The sequence below is a fragment of the Oncorhynchus kisutch genome, linkage group LG3 (genome assembly GCF_002021735.2).
Source record: "Oncorhynchus kisutch isolate 150728-3 linkage group LG3, Okis_V2, whole genome shotgun sequence".
Lineage (NCBI taxonomy): Eukaryota > Metazoa > Chordata > Actinopteri > Salmoniformes > Salmonidae > Oncorhynchus > Oncorhynchus kisutch.
In genome coordinates, this window is record NC_034176.2 from 62768716 (window position 1) to 62789128 (window position 20413).

The 20413-nt window shown below is 43.1% G+C and overlaps 1 protein-coding gene across 2 annotated transcripts in view; it reads left to right on the forward strand.

Annotated features, from left to right (window-relative positions):
* The window catches only part of LOC109886975 (inhibitory synaptic factor 1), a 54653-nt gene extending 37137 nt beyond the window's left edge, over positions 1–17516 (forward strand). For both annotated transcript variants that reach the window (XM_020478506.2, XM_020478511.2), the window contains exon 3: positions 16077–17516. In XM_020478506.2, coding sequence (XP_020334095.1) covers positions 16077–16928 — 852 coding nt within the window. In that variant the 3' untranslated portion in view covers positions 16929–17516. The remainder of the gene's footprint in view (positions 1–16076) is intronic.
* Positions 17517–20413: the final 2897 nt, after the last annotated feature.

Genomic DNA, 20413 nt, shown 5'->3' on the forward strand with positions numbered 1-20413 from the left:
CACGTCCTCAGAGCATGCGCAGACAAGCTGGCTGGTGTGTTTACAGACATATTCAATCTCTCCCTATTCCAGTCTGATGTCTGCTGTCTGCTGTCGACAATGTCTACTCTGTATTTCAGATCAATTTGATGTTATTTTAATGGACAAAAAATGTCAGTTTCTTTCAAAAACAAGGACATTTCTAAGTGACCCCAAACTTTTTAACGGTAGTGTACATATTCTTATTCCATCTCTTTACTTAGATTTGTGTGTATTAGGTAGTTGTTGTGGAATTGTTAGATTACTTGTTGATATTGCTGCACTGTCAGAACTAGAAGCACAATAATTTCGCTACACTCGCAATAACGTCTTCTAAACATGTGTATGTGACCAATAAAATTTGATTTGATTTTGAGTGCCTGGGTGTATGGTGTGCGTACATGCGTGCGTTAGTAATTTCTCCATCCAGCCCCCAGAATGCTCCCTCCAATAGTTGTCATCAATCAGAGACAAGGCTGCCAGAGTGGGAGACGAGTGCTCCACCCTCAAAGAGGAGTCAAAACAACTGGACGACTCCAGAACCATGCAACATTGGGGAGGTCTGGTTACTCTCCATTCTACATAAAGCATGGACATGGAGTCCATTGGTTATTAATGCAGCCTTTTCAAATATTTCTAGAAACATTCTGCAGAACAGTGTACGATAAGTGAGTGAGGAGGTTCCATCAGTGTTTCCTTAGAGAAAGGTAGGCGTTGCATCACCTGGACTGGTAGTGGAGCAGCACGGGTTTAGAGAGAGGTGTTTTCATTGGCAGGCTGAGGACAGGCCAGGGTCAGGGAGAAAGGAGAGATGATAAAGAGATAACTTCATCAGAAAGAATGTAAGGAAGGCTCATCCAAGAGTGACTCACAGAAACCTCCAACACGCAGATGGCATGGTGAAGCCTCGTAGCTAGCTAGCTTCTACCTGCTAATTAGCTGCAGGCCCGGCTTCACACTTTTCCCCGTGCCAACACTGACTTTATTGAAAAGCTGAATACGCTTTTACGTGGAACAATACATCTCCATTCCATCCAATTTGGGTCAACAGCACGGCAACAATAGCCCCACTGTTTATGGACTGTACTGGCAATTTAAAGAGAAAGAAAGAGAAAAGATGGAGTGAGAGAGAAGAGACAGAAAAGGACTTTTCCTGTCTTTTCTCCACCCACAGTACTCTATGTTGCTTATCTCTCTCTGTTAATTGCCCACTTTAAATACATTCCTACAGAATACACATACAGGCTAAGGGCGGAGGACTCCTTATCTGTAATGAGGGGAGAGAAACATACAATGTAGCAGGCTTAAGACAGCGAATCTGATGAATGCACACAAGGTTGCCTCACTATAAGTTGATGTGTTCATGTGTTTTAGACTGCTAGCTAGGCGACTTTACTCACCATAGAGCCAGGGTTGCCTGGTCCACTCTGTCATATCAGACCAGAGTTATTGATGTGCACTGGAGAAGAAGTCAATGTGCTGGTGTCCTTCCCACACACTCCAGCAAGCAGACATCACAACCACTTCTCCCTCCCCCTTCACCCCCTCTATTCTATTATAACTCCATGCCAACCGCTGCAACCTGTAATTACCAAGGGACACACATACACACACATGCCCACACATACACACACATGCACACACACACACACACATTTCACACACAAAACATACACATACACACTGAACAAAACAAATCAGGAGGATTGTTGGGAGAAAAATGCCAAAAGGGAGCTATGTAATTAAGATGTTTTCTCTGTGAATGAGCATGTATATATCCTCAAACTATTTTAAGTCTGCAAGCGATTAATATGTATCAGGTCAGAGCATCCACATATTTCAACACGTAATTAAAGGAGTATGACTGGATCCAAACACATTGACTAATGACTCCCACCAGGGGAGGTCTCCAATAAAATACATACAAAGCAGGGGAGAAATAAACGGCCCACAGTGGAGCCCTGTGCCAGCACACCTGGGCATCACTAACGACTCATTCTCAAATTGGAAGACTAACGTTTTACATCCAGCAAATATTTGTTGAAATAAATGTTTTTTCTTGTTCCAAGTGTAAAACCTTGGATACGGAGAGAGACACAAAGAGAACTGGGAAAACGTTTCAATGTTGCCAACACAAACTGAAATAGACATCTGGTTCTGACTGGCTGTGATGATCACATTTGACTTTCCATATACTTCAATGCAGTTCATGGGTGATGTTTTGACAATGCAATTAAAGTAATGCTGTTGTCAAGCAAGAATGCAACTCTTGGAATTCTCGGCATAGCTCGTATTTCATAACATATTTGAAATGTCACAGACAACATAAATGGCTACATTGAGTGCTACATTGAGTGCATCACGCATCATGAATCTCCAGTTTAATTTTAAATAAATTCACCCTCTGTAGGTTGGCATACAATTAAATAAATGTCGCTATAATTATTTGGAGCGATGCAGTCTATTTTGCCCCACTTTTTTGTATAGTCAAAATGTCCTTGATGGCAAAGGTTATCTTGTTCTACAACATAATCCCTAATAACCTAGTTTAACCCCCTGGAGATGATACATTGAGTGCAAATTGATATTTCTGACATCCCGCTGATTGCGTACACAACTTCTTTCACTGTGACACCTCACCTACACGCCAACCTTTTTTTAGTACGCATAAAGCAAGAGCACCCTTGTTGTTCTGATGCGGAGAGTCATCCATCTATCTCAATGTTCATTTGTTTGCGGTACCTCCTTTGGGAGAGGTTCCTGAGGACACATGAGAACATTTAGAAAGGCCCAAGTAGGTTGTTGATTGGCTGACAGGTCCTCTACCTCCCCAAGGAGTTGATTGGGGAAGAGTTGTCTAAAGCTGGTAATGACATACCGTGCGGTATTGGAAATCAGCTGTTTGAGTGTTTCACCTGACATGTTAAAATTGGTCGTCATGGAGTTTCATTGTTCAAATGAGATCCTACCTACGTACAGTATGTGGCTATAGGACGTCATTTAATCCAGGCGCAGTGTGGGGTGTGAGTGGGGAGTGACAGGCTCCCTGTATAGTAGAAGTCAGTTATTGTGTGGAGGTGAGACAGGTATGTGGTGGCCAGATGGTGCCTCGCAGGGGACGGCAGGATGTCTCCTACTGATTTTGTTTGCAAATAGCCCTCTGTAAAATGTCTGATAAAGGTGTTGCAGCTTCAAAGACATCCTACCGCTTGTAGGAGAGAGAGCGTGAAGGAGACGCGTTGTGACAGGTTTTGTCACCAGTTGAGAAGAACGCCCTACAGATTGTCACATATAGAAATGGCGGACAGCTGGAAGCAAAGACAAATTGTTTAGTCATTTCAATATATCCATTTTCTACTTCACCATGGTGAGGAGTGCACCATCTAGCAAAGCACTGAATTCACCTCTGCAGAGTACCCATCATGTCCCATTTTCTGGTTTCATGACCTCTTGGACATCCTGTTATCTACAGTACACTTTGTTGAACGTTCAAATCTACCTATCAAATCTATCCACCAATAAGTCAATTGCTGTCCATTTAGGGATACTCATGTTCATAGGCTGGTAAAGAACTTTCTGAACTGAGGGAAAAGGCCCCGGGGCATTATAAACATAAGCGGATTTGCCTAGATGGAAACTCATATCTGATTAGTATGGGAACCATGCCTAGTAACATATCATTGATTGTAGGATGTTCCTGTAAGTGTTTCCGTGGAAATGACTACAGAGACCTTTACTTGAGTGAACACAACAAAGACAAACAAGATGGAATAGAAATGGATTCGCCACAGATATGTAGTAGTGCACAGTGAAACAAAAAATAAATTGCATAAGTAGTATTTCTCTAGGCTTCAATATTTCTACTTCGGTATGGTCGAGCAGGCTACATTTGTTGGGTAATGATATATGGGGTTCACCCAATAAAATAAAATAGGGCCGCACTCCCATTAAGAAAAGCGTAGCGGGCCAAGGAAACCTGGAAATACCAGTAGAATATTGATTGTGTGCCCTGTATTTAGAGGAAAGTGCATACTGCTTTTCTTTCTCCTGGGCATGGCTCCTAGAGCCCCCTGTGCCCCCAGAACAACGAGAATACACACAGACCAGGGTCTCATTGAGGAATAGGGTTAGGGCAACTCAATTTATGGATCAGCTGTTTTGTTATGTTGACACTGTTGTACTGTAAACAGAAACGATAATGTAAATATATTGCCCAATACCCACCACCACAGACACTCAAACACCTATTCGTGGACACGCACACAAACCACACAGGCACTCTCTCTCATCCAAACACTTCATTAAACTGAGCTGGTTTTGAGATAATCTTGACTGGGGGAATTGTTTGCTCACTGGGTTGTTGCTTTCAGTGAGCCTTCCAATCTCTCTGTCAGCGAGGTTGGAAAATCTACCGCTGGATTGGGCTGAGCTTCTTCCTGTGGTGCAACGTCCTCTCTACCAACAACACCCAGCCCGATCCCTATGTCCCTACTCTCCCCCTCCCTAGTCCAACACACCCCAAACTATCACTGGCAGCCAGGCCTTTACTGTCCCTCCCACAGAAAGACAGTGTCTATGATGTGTCTGCCTGGTACAGTAGAAACTGCTCGGCAACCAAGTCATTAAAAGGGTCAGCTTGGCCTGACTGCTTCTCACAACACACTCATTTCCTAGGCTGCTCCCAGCGTGACCTGATGCCACACGAGCTGCCTGGTGCTTAATCCAAGCGCTATCTCTGGGAAGCAGACACAGTGAGAAGCCCAGTAGCGTGGCGCCTCCATCTATTTCAGGTCATTACAAGCACTGGGGATCCTCAAAGATAGAACCAATGAAGGAGAACCTCCATAAATGTCCAGCATGCATTGCTACACAGCCGTGCCTTGGTCGGTGGAACACACTCTGTGGTACTACTAAAAGCATGGTCTGTTCCTCCACAGAGTGTTTCAGTATTTACGCCGTACATCTCTGGTCCCTACAATCTCCCTCTATGTTTATACAGAAACATACCAATTAGTTACAGTATATACCAAACGGCAGGTGGGGGGAGTCAGTCGGCCAAAATAATGACCTGGATTGAGCTATTGAGAGCAGTGGAGTAAAAACAGTGGTTGATGTGATGTATCAGCCCTCCAGGACTGCACTCTGGCTGCAGTCGGAATCCTAAACTTGGTTCTGTCCTGTCTTGATTGATGTCCATTATGCAGTGAGATTGTGATTCTGCTTTTGATTAGCGAGTTGTCAGGGAGTGTTGCCGGCTCTGCTCTCATCCTCATCACGGCGACCGTGTTGTTTGTGAATATGCACAGCCCCTTTAAGGCTTCCATAAAGATGAGTGTTTTGGAGGGAAAGATTAAAAAGTGTAATGAGGGAGGGAGGGAGGGATGCACGTGAACCTCCAGGCTTATAGTCCTCTCTCATGACAGGATAATTACAGCTTGCAGGGAGCATTTCAAAGACATCGTTTATCCCGCCGGTGCCAACACCGAGAAACATCACAGTCTCACCAATCAGGTTGACCTAAATCAGGCAGGTCTTTCTAACATGGCTGTTGTGACTTCTTCCTCCTCCCTTATCAAACCTCACACTTTGCAGGGTCAATTATGGAATGTTCCTGACTGAAAACTTTATCAGAGAAAAGGGAATATTTAGATTGAATAGACTGTGAGTAAGGTGCCCTTTAGGAGTAAAAAAAAAAAGAAATACAGTCCTATTTATGTTTCAGAAGCATAGCAGACCTACAATTTTCCTTGGACAATAAAAAGCAATTTTTCAAGGGAATTCAGTAAACATGTCCTTTCAGATTGGAGCTAGGATGATGAATTCGTTTCAGTGGGATGTGATAAACAGTATCTCAGAGATACTCCAACAACAGGACGCTCTGCTATCCTTGTACTGAGGAGAGCTAAATTATGTGGAAACAGGCATGGGGCACTGGGTGAGGAGGAGCCGGGAATCTGCAGGAACCAAATACATTAAAACTATATTTGCAAACGTTTCACTTCAGAGTCAGCATGCTAGGCTATTTTGGTAATTGCTGAGGCTTTCTAATTGGCATGAACTGCTCCCCAACACTAGAAGTGCTGCACAACGACAGGCTGGGAATCCGTTGTGACACGTTGAGAATAAAATGACATTGAGACGTTTTAATTGCGCTATTGAACACATTTCGCATTTTCGCTCTGAAAAATAAAATCGATGCCAGACGCTTGATGTAACATAATTAATGAGTTGCAAACTTTTCGAAGTAAACTTGAAAAATGACAGGCGGAAATGCAGAGAGAGAGAGAGAGAGACACGGCAACAGATGGAGGGTCACATAAATAATGTGTAATGGTTTTAAATCAGATAGTCTGCATCACAGAGGAAGGATTCACTGATACAGCATGTGTATCTGTCTCATGAAAACTCAGAGATGGTTATTACATTTAACGTGTTTTGCAAGTCTCGTTAAAATAATGCTGCATTGATTGCATAGCAGCAATTGTAGTACAGTAGTTGCAATAAAACTGGCACTTGAAGTAGTTGTTGTAGTAGTAGTAGTAGTAGTAGTAGTAGTAGATTATAGAAGTGGTAGGGTAGTGATAAATGAATAGAGGAATGATGACAGTGGTTAAAAGCATGGCAGTAGCTGGCAGCCACTATTCTTTTTTTCCCAGACTCCGACCTCTGTAAGTCATTCTACACTGCTACTACCAACAAAGATACAAAATGGTCTGTAGACATTAGTTTGGAATGATTCATATTGGTCTGTGAATTACAAAACTAATACATATAGCCTATTTGGAATACATGTATGCAAAGTATTTTCAAGAGATGAGGGATTTCCTTTGTTTACTAGACAGACAGCTAGCTGGAAGGTTTTCCTACATCAAAACCACCAATGCATACCGAAGCAAACGTACCACATTAAACATCCGTTTATACATCAATAGAGTGATAAGAGCATGCGGTAAATATCGGCCTCCTTGTCAACAGGCAATTCAAACACTCATTATCACATTTGCTGGTTTTGACCTCAACAGCTTGGTCATGTTGCTGCTTCAAATACAACGACCGGAACAACAAGACAAACTGCATAAAAGGAGCCCAACTCCGAGACAGGACATTACACACAGACAGGTAGTAGAAATAAAGCTTTGACACCCCTGGTATATAATTGGCTACATTACCGTTTTATGTAGCGGGGAACGTTAGGAAAGCAAGGGGGGGGGGGGGGGGGGGGTTTAATAAGCAATCTGCAGTAGCTACATCAATTTTTTTGTCTTAGAAATCAATGATATATACACATTGATTTTTGAAGAATATAACTTAGAAATGCCTCATAAACTTAGTTCGTGTCGCACCCAGTTAAAATCCAAAATATAAGCTTGTTTTACTCAAGTGTTTGTAAACATTGTAAATGTCAACAAACACTGCATGGATTCAAAACATGGTTAAAACTATCATTTTGATATCATGGCTGGTTGGTCCTTGCTTCCATAGTTCTGTCTGTAAATCCCTCAGCTGTTTACCAAAACAGAGGTGGGGTGTCCACTTTGTTCATTGTTTCAACTGAAGAATGGCCCTTTCATAGAGGACACTACTGAATCGAATTCAGAGATCACCACTGCACTATCTCAGACAGCTCTCTGCAGATGAGAGCAGAGCTAAGGCTTTAACAGAGAATCACAGCTTCAACCATCACTCCATGTCCAAATACTTCCCTCCTGGTTCCCCCTCCTCACTGTAAGGCTCTGTCACAGGATGTGCTCCAAGTACCCTTCTTCAGCCTGACCATCAATTACCCAGCAGGCCAATCATGGCAGATGGAGAGTTGGGGGTGGTAAACCTCAGCTGACATTCACACACAGCCTTTCTCACAAAGCCACCTTTGAGCACTCCAAAAGGACGAGGCTCAGTTTTGAGTACTTGGCCCAATTATGATCATGTGCTTCGAGCCGAGCTGGGATTGTTTTGAGTCTGTCACAGTCACAAGCTGCCACAATCATGCCGGCACAGACAATGGATAAATAGAGAGTGTGGATGTATCTCCCGAAAAAGAAAGAAAACAACTCATCTATCTTCTCTGTAGTCATTATCAATCAAATTCAATCAAATTTATTTATATAGCCCTTCTTACATCAGCTGATATCTCAAAGTGTTGTACAGCAACCCAGCCAAAAACCCCAAACAGCAAGCAATGCAGGTGTAGAAGCACGGTGGCTAGGAAAAACTCCCTAGAAAGGCCAAAACCTAGGAAGAAACCTAGAGAGGAACCAGGCTATGGGGGGTGGCCAGTCCTCTTCTGGCTGTGCCGGGTGGAGATTATAACAGAACATGGCCAAGATGTTCAAATGTTCATAAATGACCAGCATGGTCAAATAATAATAATCACAGTAGTTGTTGAGGGTGCAACAGGTCAGCACCTCAGGAGTAAATGTCAGTTGGCTTTTCATAGCCGATCATTGAGAGTATCTCTACCACTCCTGCTGTCTTAGAGAGTTGAAAACAGCAGGTCTGGGACAGGTAGCACGTCCAGTGAACAGGTCAGGGTTCCATAGCCACAGGCAGAACAGTTGAAACTGGAGCAGCAGCACGGCCAGGTGGACTGGGGACAGCAAGCCAGGTAGTCCTGAGACATGGCCCTAGGGCTCAGGTCCTCCGAGAGAGAGAAAGAGAGAAAGAGAGAAAGAGAGAAAGAGCGAAAGAGAGAAAGAGCGAATTAGAGAGAGCATACTTAAATTCACACAGGACACCGGATAAGACAGGAGAAATACAGATATAACAGACTGACCCCCCGACACATAAACTACTGCAGCATAAATACTGGAGGCTGAGACAGGAGGGGTCAGGAGACACTGTGGCCCCATCCGATGATAACCCCGGACAGGGCCAAACAGGCAGGAAATAACCCCACCCACTTTGCCAAAGCACAGCCCCCACACCACTAGAGGGATATCTTCAACCACCAACTTACCATCCTGAGACAAGGCCGAGTATAGCCCACAAAGATCTCCGCCACGGCACAACCCAAGGGGGGGGGGGCGCCAACCCAGACAGGAAGACCACGTCAGTGACTCAACCCACTCAAGTGACGCACCCCTCCTAGGGACGGCATGGAAGAGCACCAGTAAGCCAGTTACTCAGCCCCTGTAATAGGGTTAGAGGCAGAGAATCCCAGTGGAGAGAGGGGAACCAGCCAGGCAGAGAAAGCAAGGGCGGTTCGTTGCTCCAGTGCCTTTCCGTTCACCTTCACACTCCTGGGCCAGACTACACTCAATCATCAGACCTACTGAAGAGATGAGTCTTCAATAAAGACTTAAAGGTTGAGACCGAGTCTGCGTCTCTCACATGGGTAGACAGACCATTCCATAAAAATGGAGCTCTATAGGAGAAAGTCATGCCTCAAGCTGTTTGCTTAGAAATTCTAGGGACAATTAGGAGGCCTGCTCTTGTGACCGTAGCGTACGTGTAGGTGTGTATGGCAGGACCAAATCGGAAAGATAGGTAGGAGAAAGCCCATGTAATGCTTTGTAGGTTAGCAGTAAAACCTTGATGTTGTTACTGAAACAGTAATAAGTGGACTGGATAGGTCACTGTAGCTACAACTGTATTGCAGTTGAGCTACAAAGGACCAAATAACAATTCCATAGAAAATGGCGAGGGGTGGATGGAAACCAGTGGCCTTGCACCCTGAGGTCCAACAATTGTGCCACAAGGTTTCCTGTTATATTCTACTTGTCAGCATTTGTAAATATGAAGAGTGTTTAGCTCTATTCAAACGAAAAAGTGCTCTTTTACAAGTCAGGTGTTAAGCCAAACAATGTTTCAAAGCCGATTCTGTGTCGTGGTCCAGCTGCAATCTGCTGTGACATCCTGAGCTATGGAACCCAACAAAAGGATGTGATTTTACTCTAAAGCTTGTAATTACTGTTGCTGGTCCTCATTGTGCTCTCTCCATTCCAAACACAGTGTGTCCCTCACTAATGACTTGTTCCTGATGTGTTCATTCATCCTTTACGCTTAGGCAATCTGTTTACCCAATAATTCACTCTATAGCTCACTCATGCCACATTTTTCCTTCTTCCTGGAAGAAAAGACTGAGATTACTGATCACTGTTGCTGTATTGAGCCCATATGTTGTTCTTGCAAGTTCAAATCCCCGAGCTGACAAGGTACAAAATCAGTTGTTCTGCCCCTGAACAGGCAGTTAACCCACTGTTCCTAGGCCGTCATTGAAAATAAGAATTTGTTCTTAAATGACTTGCCTAGTTAAATAAATAAAACTAATAAAACATATGTGACCTAGACCTATCAAGCTAAATTTGCGTACATGCTGGAAGCTGATGACAGTGTAACAGTGCCTGGGAGAGAGGGCTCGCGGTGGGTTAATCCTGGGGAGAATATCTCATGATAGGATGTGAGCTGGGCCACCAATGATGTTTAACGACTATAATCATAATTTGTAGTATTTAAATATCTTATCTTAGCAGATGTGTCAGTCAAAAAGGCTTTGGCTGGTAGTCAGTGTTTGCCATTCTTTTGTATTCAAATCCATTTTGTTTTTTACAAAAGGGATTTGTCTAACATATTATGACTGGAAATGATATGCCTCTGTTCTTTATTAATTGATTTCCAATTAAGGCAGTTAAATTAGGTCAGCGTCAGGCGTTCAGGCGGACTGGTGAAATGATTCTGACAGACCATACTTTTCTAAACACATTGATTCAATTATATCCCTTTTTTTTCCCAGGATGAGTAATCAACTAAACAAAGCCATTCCATTCCCTCTGGGTGTGAGAATCATCCCGCATTAGTTTAAAGTCTGCAAATCATTCAACAGACAGGTTGGTTTACCCATTCAGCTCGCCGCTTAGTGCCCCCACAGAGGATCTGCTCCCACAGGGCTGACTGTCAATGGAGGAAAAACATAGCCCTGGTACTGTGGCTCCTGTGGCATGCAAAGCTGCTCAGCCAGGCCTGGCACACCCACACAGAAACCTATGCACGCCATACACAAACCTGACAATCTGTTTACCCAAAGCCCTATACAGATACACACGTCACATGCCTGCATTAGATATACTACAAAGAAACAGAATGATTGAAATCAGGAATATGAGGATGGGCTGTTCCAAGACTGGTTCAAATGCAGATGGTTGAATTCACTACCATGATATGGACTATGATAAGAACAGGACGCTTTGGGTTTGTAAATAATACAAATCGGTACGTTTTGGACAAATATCAAATCAAATCAAATCAAATTTATTTATATAGCCCTTCGTACATCAGCTGATATCTCAAAGTGCTGTACAGAAACCCAGCCTAAAACCCCAAACAGCAAGCAATGCAGGTGGAGAAGCATCATATAGTATAGTATGATAATACCCTCCATCGCTCCTCTGTTGTATGCTGTAGCCTCCCTATAGTCCATGTGAGAACTTCAAAAATGTTTTGCTCCATCTGTGAACCGTTGTTGGTGGGCAATGCAAGGCTTTGTTCTTTTTCTATTTTCTAAATAGACACTCTACATACAGTGGGGCAAAAAGTATTTAGTCAGCCACCAATTGTGCAAGTTCTCCCACTTAAAAAGATGAGAGAGGCCTGTAATTTTCATCATAGGTACACTTGAACTATGACAGACAAAATTAGAAAAAAAATCCAGAAAATCACATTGTAGGATTTTTAATGAATTTATTTGCAAATTATGGTGGAAAATAAGTATTTGGACAGGAACAAAAGTTTATCTCAATACTTTGTTATATACCCTTGGTTGGCAATGACAGAGGTCAAACGTTTTCTGTAAGTCTTCATGAGGTTTTCACACACTGTTGCTGGTATTTTGGCCCATTCCTCCGTGCAGATCTCCTCTAGAGCAGTGATGTTTTGGGGCTGTTGCTGGGCAACACAGACTTTCAACTCCCTCCAAAGATTTTCTATGGGGTTGAGATCTGGAGACTGGCTAGGCCACTCCAGGACCTTGAAATGCTTCTTACGAAGCCACTCCTTCGTTGCCTGGGCGTTGTGTTTGGGATCATTGTCATGCTAAAAGACCCAGCCACCTTTCATCTTCAATGCCCTTGCTGATGGAAGGAGGTTTTCACTCAAAATCTCACGATACATGGCCCCATTCATTCTTTCCTTTACACGGATCAGTCGTCCTGGTCCCTTTGCAGAAAAACAGCCCCAAAGCATGATGTTTCCACCCCCATGCTTCACAGTAGGTATGGTGTTCTTTGGATGCAACTCAGCATTCTTTGTCCTCCAAACACGACGAGTTGAGTTTTTACCAAAAAGTTCTATTTTGGTTTCATCTGACCATATGGCATTCTCCCAATCTTCATCCAAATGCTCTCTAGCAAACTTCAGACGGGCCTGGACATGTACTGGCTTAAGCAGGGGGACACGTCTGGCACTGCAGGATTTGAGTCCTTGGCAGCATGGTGTTACTAATGGTAGGCTTTGTTACTTTCATTCACTAGGTCCCCCCGTGTGGTTCTGGGATTTTTGCTCACTGTTCTTGTGATCATTTTGATCACAAGAACAGTGAGAGCCCCAGATCGAGAGAGATTATCAGTGGTCTTGTATGTCTTCCATTTCCTAATAATTGCTCCCACAGCTGATTTCTTCAAACCAAGCTTCTTACCTATTGCAGATTCAGTCTTCCCAGCCTGGTGCAGGTCTACAATTTTATTTCTGGTGTCCTTTGACAGCTCGTTGGTCTTGGCAATAGTGGAGTTTGGAGTGTGACTGTTTGAGGTTGTGGACAGGTGTCTTTTATACTGATAACAAGTTCAAACAGGTGCCATTAATATTCAGGTGCCATTGAAATGAGTGGAGGACAGAGGAGCCTCTTAAAGAAGAAGTTACAGGTCTGTGAGAGCCAGAAATCTTGCTTGTTTGTAGGTGACCAAATACTTATTTTCACCATAATTTGCAAATAAATTCATTAAAAATCCTACAATGTGATTTTCTGGATTTTTCTCATTTTGTCTGTCATAGTTGAAGTGTACTTATGATGAAAATTACAGGCCTCTCTCATCTTTTTAAGTGGGAGAACTTGCACAATTGGTGGCTGACTAAATTCTTTTTTGCCCCACTGTATTTATGTAAGATTCTGTCCTGTCGTGATCTGTCAGAGATTATGAAGCTCTTTGATGCCAAATGGCTGTGTTTGCACTAGATATCACCTGAGCAATCAGTTAGCACATCAGCTGAATGATACTGGGTTTTTAATCAGGGTATTTGTGTAGTCAGGTCTTTGGGACTGTTAATTGCTCCTTTAAAGTCATTGTGCTGAAATAATTCATTAGGGTTTTAATCCCTCATGCAGACAGGGGATTGTTTTTCTGATACTGCTCATTTGATGTCACAATGAGCAGTTGAAAGCACAGAGGCAAATAGCAAATAGCAGATTTAGGTGGAAAAAAGATCAGCATATCTCAGCACTTCAACAAAAATGTTGCTCCAATTCCATATGCACATGTTCTGAGAAACACTGGTATTAATTGTGGAATGGTTTAGAGAAATGTATCACTTACAAACTACATGAATGCTGAGCATTTTTCCATTTTACAATAGATTGCTTACGAGAGTGCGATGTGTTGATTAAGGTGCTCAAATGTCAAGTGTTTGAGGCTCGAATTTTATGTGCCATCAGCAAATCAACAAAATCAATGGTGTTGTGGGTTCAAGTGCTTTCTATTCATGAGACCATAAACACTCATACAGCGTGGGTGGGTGCTGATGAGGAGTATTGAGGTTGATTTTGCCAAGCCAGGTTGATAAACTACCCTGCTAGTTTGACTCCCTGTACAGTGGGTGAAAGTCAAGCTTCATTACGGCTTGATTTAGTGTGAAGTACATTTTCTTCATACTAGTAGAATGTATATGTATCTTAAATCGAATCGTGTAAAGAGTGAAAAATGACTGCATAAAACAAATAATTCAAATACGGAACTATATTGTAGACCTGTGCTTTAAAAAAAAGGGAAATTACGTTATTTTAAACTAATACAATTTCTCAGAGAAAGAGATTTTGTTTACCAAATGATAATTTTCTTTCTCAAAAAAAGGTAGGGGTCAAAATTATTGGCACTCCTGTTTTTAATGTCTTTGAATACCTTACCACACGAGGTTAACGGGCATTGAGCCTTTAAAAAAATGTTGGAGAACACATTGGGAGGGATCTTAGACCATTCCTCCATACAGAATCCTTCCAGATCTTTGATATCATTTTACTGCTCTTATGGACTGCCCTCTTCAGTTCAAACCATAGGTTTTCAATGGGGTTCAAGTCCGGAGACTGAGATGGCCATTGCAAAATGTTGATTTTGTGGCCAATTAAACATTTCTTTGTGGATTTCGATGTGTGTTTAAGGTTATTGTCTTACTAAAAGATCTACTTGTGGCCAAATTTCAGCCTCCTGGTAGCCTCCTGGTACTGAATAAAGTTCATGATGCTGTTAACAATGGCCCTAGGACCAGTGGAAGCAAATAGCCACATAACATCAAAGATCCACCACCGTATTTTCTATTTTACCTACTGTAAAATATGGTGTTAGATCAAATCAAAATCGAATCAAAGTTTATTGGTCGCAGACACAGTTTTATTGTTGTTATCGCAGGTGCAGCGAAAGGATTATGCTCAAACAATGCATCAATATCTAGCAATACAATAACAATACACCTCTAATCAACATTTTTTTATTTTGTAAAAAAGAACAATAAATTAAGACATCAGAATGAGCATTATCAAAACGAGCAATGTCCGGAATATAAATAAATATGTACATGCATGTATATATGAATGGTATGTATAGACAGTGTAGACAGTATATGAATCGAAAAGGTATGTACAGCAGTAGTTATATAATATGAGCCATGACTAGAATACAGTATAAAGTGGTTAAAACAGTATGTAAGCATTATTAAAGTGACCATTGTTCAATGATTTTATGTAAATATGGCAGCAGCCTCTAAGGTGCAGGGTATAGTACCAGGTGGTAGCCAGCTAGTGGGGTGGCAGGGTAGCCTAGTGGTTAGAGCGTTGGACTAGTAACCGGAAGGTTGTGAGTTCAAACCCCCGAGCTGACAAGGTACAAATCTGTTGTTCTGAAAATAAGAATGTGTTCTTAACTGACTTGCCTGGTTAAATAAAGGTACAAATAAAATAAAAAGTGACAGTGTCTTACAATTCAGGGCAGATCTTTGATGTTATGCTTCCACTGTTCCTAGGGCCGTTGTGAAGGTCAACGGCATCACAAAATTTACCCAGTATAGGACATTTTAGCAAAAAACCTGGTTGTCTCTACCAGGAGGCTGTATCTTGGCCACAAGTGGATCTTCCAGCAAGACAATAACACCAAGCACACAACAAAATCCATAAATAATTGGTGAATTGGCCACAAAATCAACATTTTGCAATGGCCATCTGTCTCCGGACTTGAACCCCATTGAAAACCTGAGGTTTGAATTGGCAGTCCTTAAGGGCAGACGTGGATCTAGGATCTGGAAGGATTCTGTATGGAGGAATGGTGTAGGATCCCTCCCACTGCATTAACAAACTCATAAAACATTTGAGAAAAAGGCTCAGTGCCGTTATCCTCGCAAGGTGAAGTATCGAAAGGTTGTCAATCATTTTCAACCCTACCTTTTTCAGATATGTTTTATTACTTACTAAACAAAATCTCTTTCTCTGAGCATTTCTAGTAAAATACAAATGACAATACAATATAGCTCAGTATTTGAATTATTGATTTTAAACATGTCATTTTTGCTCATCTTCATCAAGGGTTTCAATCATTTCAGACCCCACTGTATGTCTTCACAGTGGACGTTAAAACATCATATCATTGCAAAGTAGTGTTTAAAAACATGTCTATACCTTCAAATCATCTGCCCCCCCCCCCTCGCGCCTCCCTCCTTGCTATCCCAGGTGGTGTGTGAAGTATTTGTCTTGATAATGGAAAGGATAATCATGTATAGTTAACAACATATTAAGTCAAAAACATAATGTATAATGATGTAGACCATATCTTCTAAACATCTATTCTGCCCTCTCTCTACTCTTCTAGGTGGTGGGTCAGATAGACAAGCTGACGTCAGACTTTGACTTTGACCTGGAGCTGGATGACTGGACAGTGGCCACAGCGAGTAGCACGTCCAGCAGCGAGAGGGGCCTGGGAGAGGCCTTCAGGCTGGACTTCCTCAATCCTGACGTGCTCTCAGACAGCTGGGAGTTCTGCAGCTATCTGGAGGCCTCCGTCGCTGCAGCAAACGCCGCCCACAAAGCAGCGCCAACAGAGCAGCCCACGGATGCAGGGCTGGAGCCGGGGGCGGGGCGTGGGTGCATCCCTACCCAGACCCAGACCCCAACCCCACCCCCCACAACCGCCTCAGCCTACTCCCAAATGAATGGGGGGCTGCCCATCCCTAACGGACCTCTCATAGTCACCCCAGACTCATCCAGTGCCAGCGAAGAGGCCACCAGCTCCACACACAGCCACAAGACCTCTCGCACGTCTGGCACCAGAGAGAGAGTCCGCTTCAGTGACAAGATTCTATACCACGCCCTGTGCTGTGATGATGACGAGGAGGATGAAGAGGAGGGAGATGAGGAGAAGGGCGGCTGTGCGACCCCAGACACTGACGACAGTGAGCCCAGTCCTAGTCAAGCCGGCTCGCCCACACCACCGCTCTCCTCCTCAGAGCACTCCGTCCTCCATAACTGTCTGGACCCTTCTTATGTCTCGTTCCCAGTGAACGTGGCAGCGGGGACTCACACGCTGCCCAGAAAGGGTCTTCTCAATCCCGCGAGCTGCCGGAAAAAACTGCTACGGAACAGCAGCACACAGACTGTTTCAGATAAAAGCACCCAAACTGTACTGCCCTATATTCCAGCCAAACAGAAAACAAAGGACCACTGAGAAACAGTAACTTTACAACAACAGAACTAATGAAAAAGGACTGTGTACTATTTAATATTAAATACATAGATCATAGATTAATACACAAATAAATAAATCAATACATATTAATTACTAAATAAATACATGATATGGGAAATTACTCGACTACCTAAAGTCATTCTGAGGCTCAGGGAAATAAATGATAAAGGCAATTTCTTATGGCAGTAACAGAGAGAAAAGGGATATTGACGGACCAAAAGGCTAGTGCCTGCTAATGTTAAGAAATGGACCGAAAGGATTCCCTATTTCTAACCATTTGCAACACTTATTGAGATTACTAAAGCAATCTTTTTTCTAGGAAGTTGAAATTGTTCTGAAATCGGAAAGTAAATGTGAAGAGGTCGTTTCCCTCCTCGTACACCAGTATAAATCACGAGAAAATATCATGCTTGTTCTTTACGATGTGGTTAAAAAACACTGCACATTCTGTACACTGAGAATCTGTATAAACATTGTCTTTTTCATCTTCCAATTATTTCAAATGTCAAGGGGGTTCCTGGTGTAACAACGGGGAGTGTATCTAGATGCACAAGTCAAGCCTTCTTCTCTCTTTGATGTCATCATAAGTGAGTCAAGGCCCAGAAAAACACGGTTTGACCTGCCCTTGATTTTATTAATCAATTCAATAATTTATCTCTTGATCTGCTGCTGAAACTGTAGTTGTGGAAAGTAAGAAGAAAAACAGGTATTTTTGCGAGATTCTGTGCTCCAACTCCACATTGTGACATTTCCACTTGATCTATCCGTTCCTCTCTGCAAGGGAGCAAGGCTGCTAGGGGTGAGGACTTGAATAGAAGTGCACAAAGTCAAGATGCAAAAGGTTATGTCTCTCCATTCTGAATCCCAGTAGGGATTTGGACTCAATAGGGCAGCATTTTATTCACAGGGATTATGCCAATAGCAGTGCTGATCAATAAGGCTGATTGAGAGAGTGCTGTGAGAGGTCTCTCTGCTGAGCAGGCAGACCCTGCTCCTGGGGGCCCACAACAAAAACTCACAGTTAGACCTCCATCTATTTCCTCTGCTATTAGTGGCAGACATGGACAGACGCAGCCTTCAAGAAAGAGATTGGCATTTAAGAAATGTGTGGCCGGACGTGAAAGAGTGGGTGCAGACAGAGAGAGATGGAGAGAGAGAGAGAAGGGGGGGAGGAGAGAGAGGAAGAAAGAGAGGTGAGAGAGTGAATGCATTGGAGAATGCAGGAGAGGGTAAAGGGCTGACCTCACAAAGAAAATGTGCTGCTAGATTGTTGTTAATCAACCCTCGGAACACAATCATTTCCCCTCTAATCACCAGGAGCTGACTCATGTCTCTGAGGATGGCCAGAGAGAACTCTCCTCCCAGATACAGATCTATTACTGTCCATAGGCCCCCAACTGCCCTGGGCCCCAGGTTATAGTACAGAAGAGAACACACACATAATCAGGATTGGGCTCTTTCAAGGACAATCCTTGACTACACATTACATATATTTATCACATATTTTACATCTCAATATCTTATGTAAAGGAATTTTGTTAAAACACACATAATGAACACATCTATACTGTTTTCAAATAAAATAAAACACACGGTTAGCAGATGTTTTTGCGAGTATAGTGAAATGTTTATAGATATGAAAGTGCAGCAGGTAATATAAAAAAATGCCACAAAAATAACTAATATCTAACAAATTCCACAACAAAGCAGTGACAGAGTGGCTAAGATGCAATAGATAGGATAGAATAGATAGTGTAGTTAGTATACAGTATACTGTATAGAAATATGAGATCAGTAATGCGAGATATGTAAACGTACTTATTGTGGCATTATTAAAGTGACAGGTGTTCCATTTATTAAAGTGGCCAATGATATCAAGTCTGTAGGTAGGCAGCCGCCTCTCTGTGCTAGTGGTGGCTGGTAACAATCTGATGGCCTTGAAATAGAAGCTGTTTTTCAATCTCTCTGTCCCAGCTTTGATGCAGTTCTACCGACCTCGCCTTCTGGATGGAAGCGGGAAGAACAGTTAGTGGCTTGGGGGTTTGTTGTCCTTAATTATCTTTCTTGCCTTCCTGTGACATCGGGTGTTGTAGGTGTCCTGGAGAGCAGGTAGTTTGCCCCAGTTGATGCGTTGTGCAGACTGCACCACCCTCTGGAGAGCCCTGCGGTTGTGGGCGGTGCAGTTGCCATACCAGGCTGTGCACCTGTAAAGGTTAGTGAGGGTTTTTGGTGACAAGCCACATTTTTTCAGCCTCCTGGGGTTGAAGAGGCGCTGTCTGTGTGCGTGGACCATTTCAGTTTGTCTGTGATATGTACATCGAGGAACTTAAAACTTTCCACCTTCTTCACTGCTGTCCCTTTGCTGTTTCCTGAAGTCCACGATCATCTCTTTTGTTTTGCTGAGATTGGGTGAGAGATTATTTTCCTGACACCACACTTCGAGGGCCCTCACCTCCTCCCTGTAGGCTATCTCGTCGTTGTTGGTAATCAAGCCTACCACTGTAGCGTTGTCTGCAAACTTGATGATTGAGTTGGAGGCGTGCATGGCCATGCAGTAGTGGGTGAACAGGGAGTACAGGAGAGGACTGATAATGCACCCTTGTGGGGCCCCAGTGTTTAGGATCAGAGGAGTGGAGATGTTGTTTCCTACATTCACCACCTGGGGACGGCCCATCAGGAAGTCCAGGATCCAGTTGCACAGGGCGGTGTCGAGACCCAGGGTCTCAAGCTTAATGATGAGCTTTGGAGGGTACTATGGTGTTGAATGCTGAACTGTAGTCAATGAACAGCATTCTTACATAGGTATACCACTTGTCCAGATGGGAGAGGGCAGTGTTCAGTGTGATAGCGATTGCATCGTCTGTGGACCTATTGGGGCGGTAAGCAAATTGGAGTGGGTCTAGGGTGACATGATCCTTGACTAGTCTCTCAAAGCACTTCATGATGACAGAAGTGAGTGCTACGGGGCGATAGTCATTTAGTTCAATTACCTTAGCTTTCTTGGGAACATGAACAATGGTAGCCATCTTGAAGCATGTGGGGACAGCAGACTGGAATAGGGATTGATTGAATGTGTCTGTAAACACACCAGCCAGCTGGTCTGCGCATGCTCTGAGGATGTCTGGGCTGGCGGCCTTGTGAGGATTAAAAAGTTAAAATATTTTACTCACATCGGCCACGGAGAAGGAGAGCCCACAGTCTTTGGTAGCAGGCCTTGTCAGTGGCACTGTACTGTCCACAAAGCGTGTAAAGAAGTTCTGGGAGCAAGATTTCGATGTCTGCGACTGGGCTGTCTGCAGATCCTGCCACATACATCTCGTGTTTGAGCCATTGAATCCACTTTGTCTCTATACTGATGCTTTGCTTGTTTGATTGAATAACTACACTGTTTGTATTCGGCCATGTTTCCAGTTACCTTGCCAAGATTAAATGCAGTGGTACGTGCTTTCAGTTTTGCTCGAATG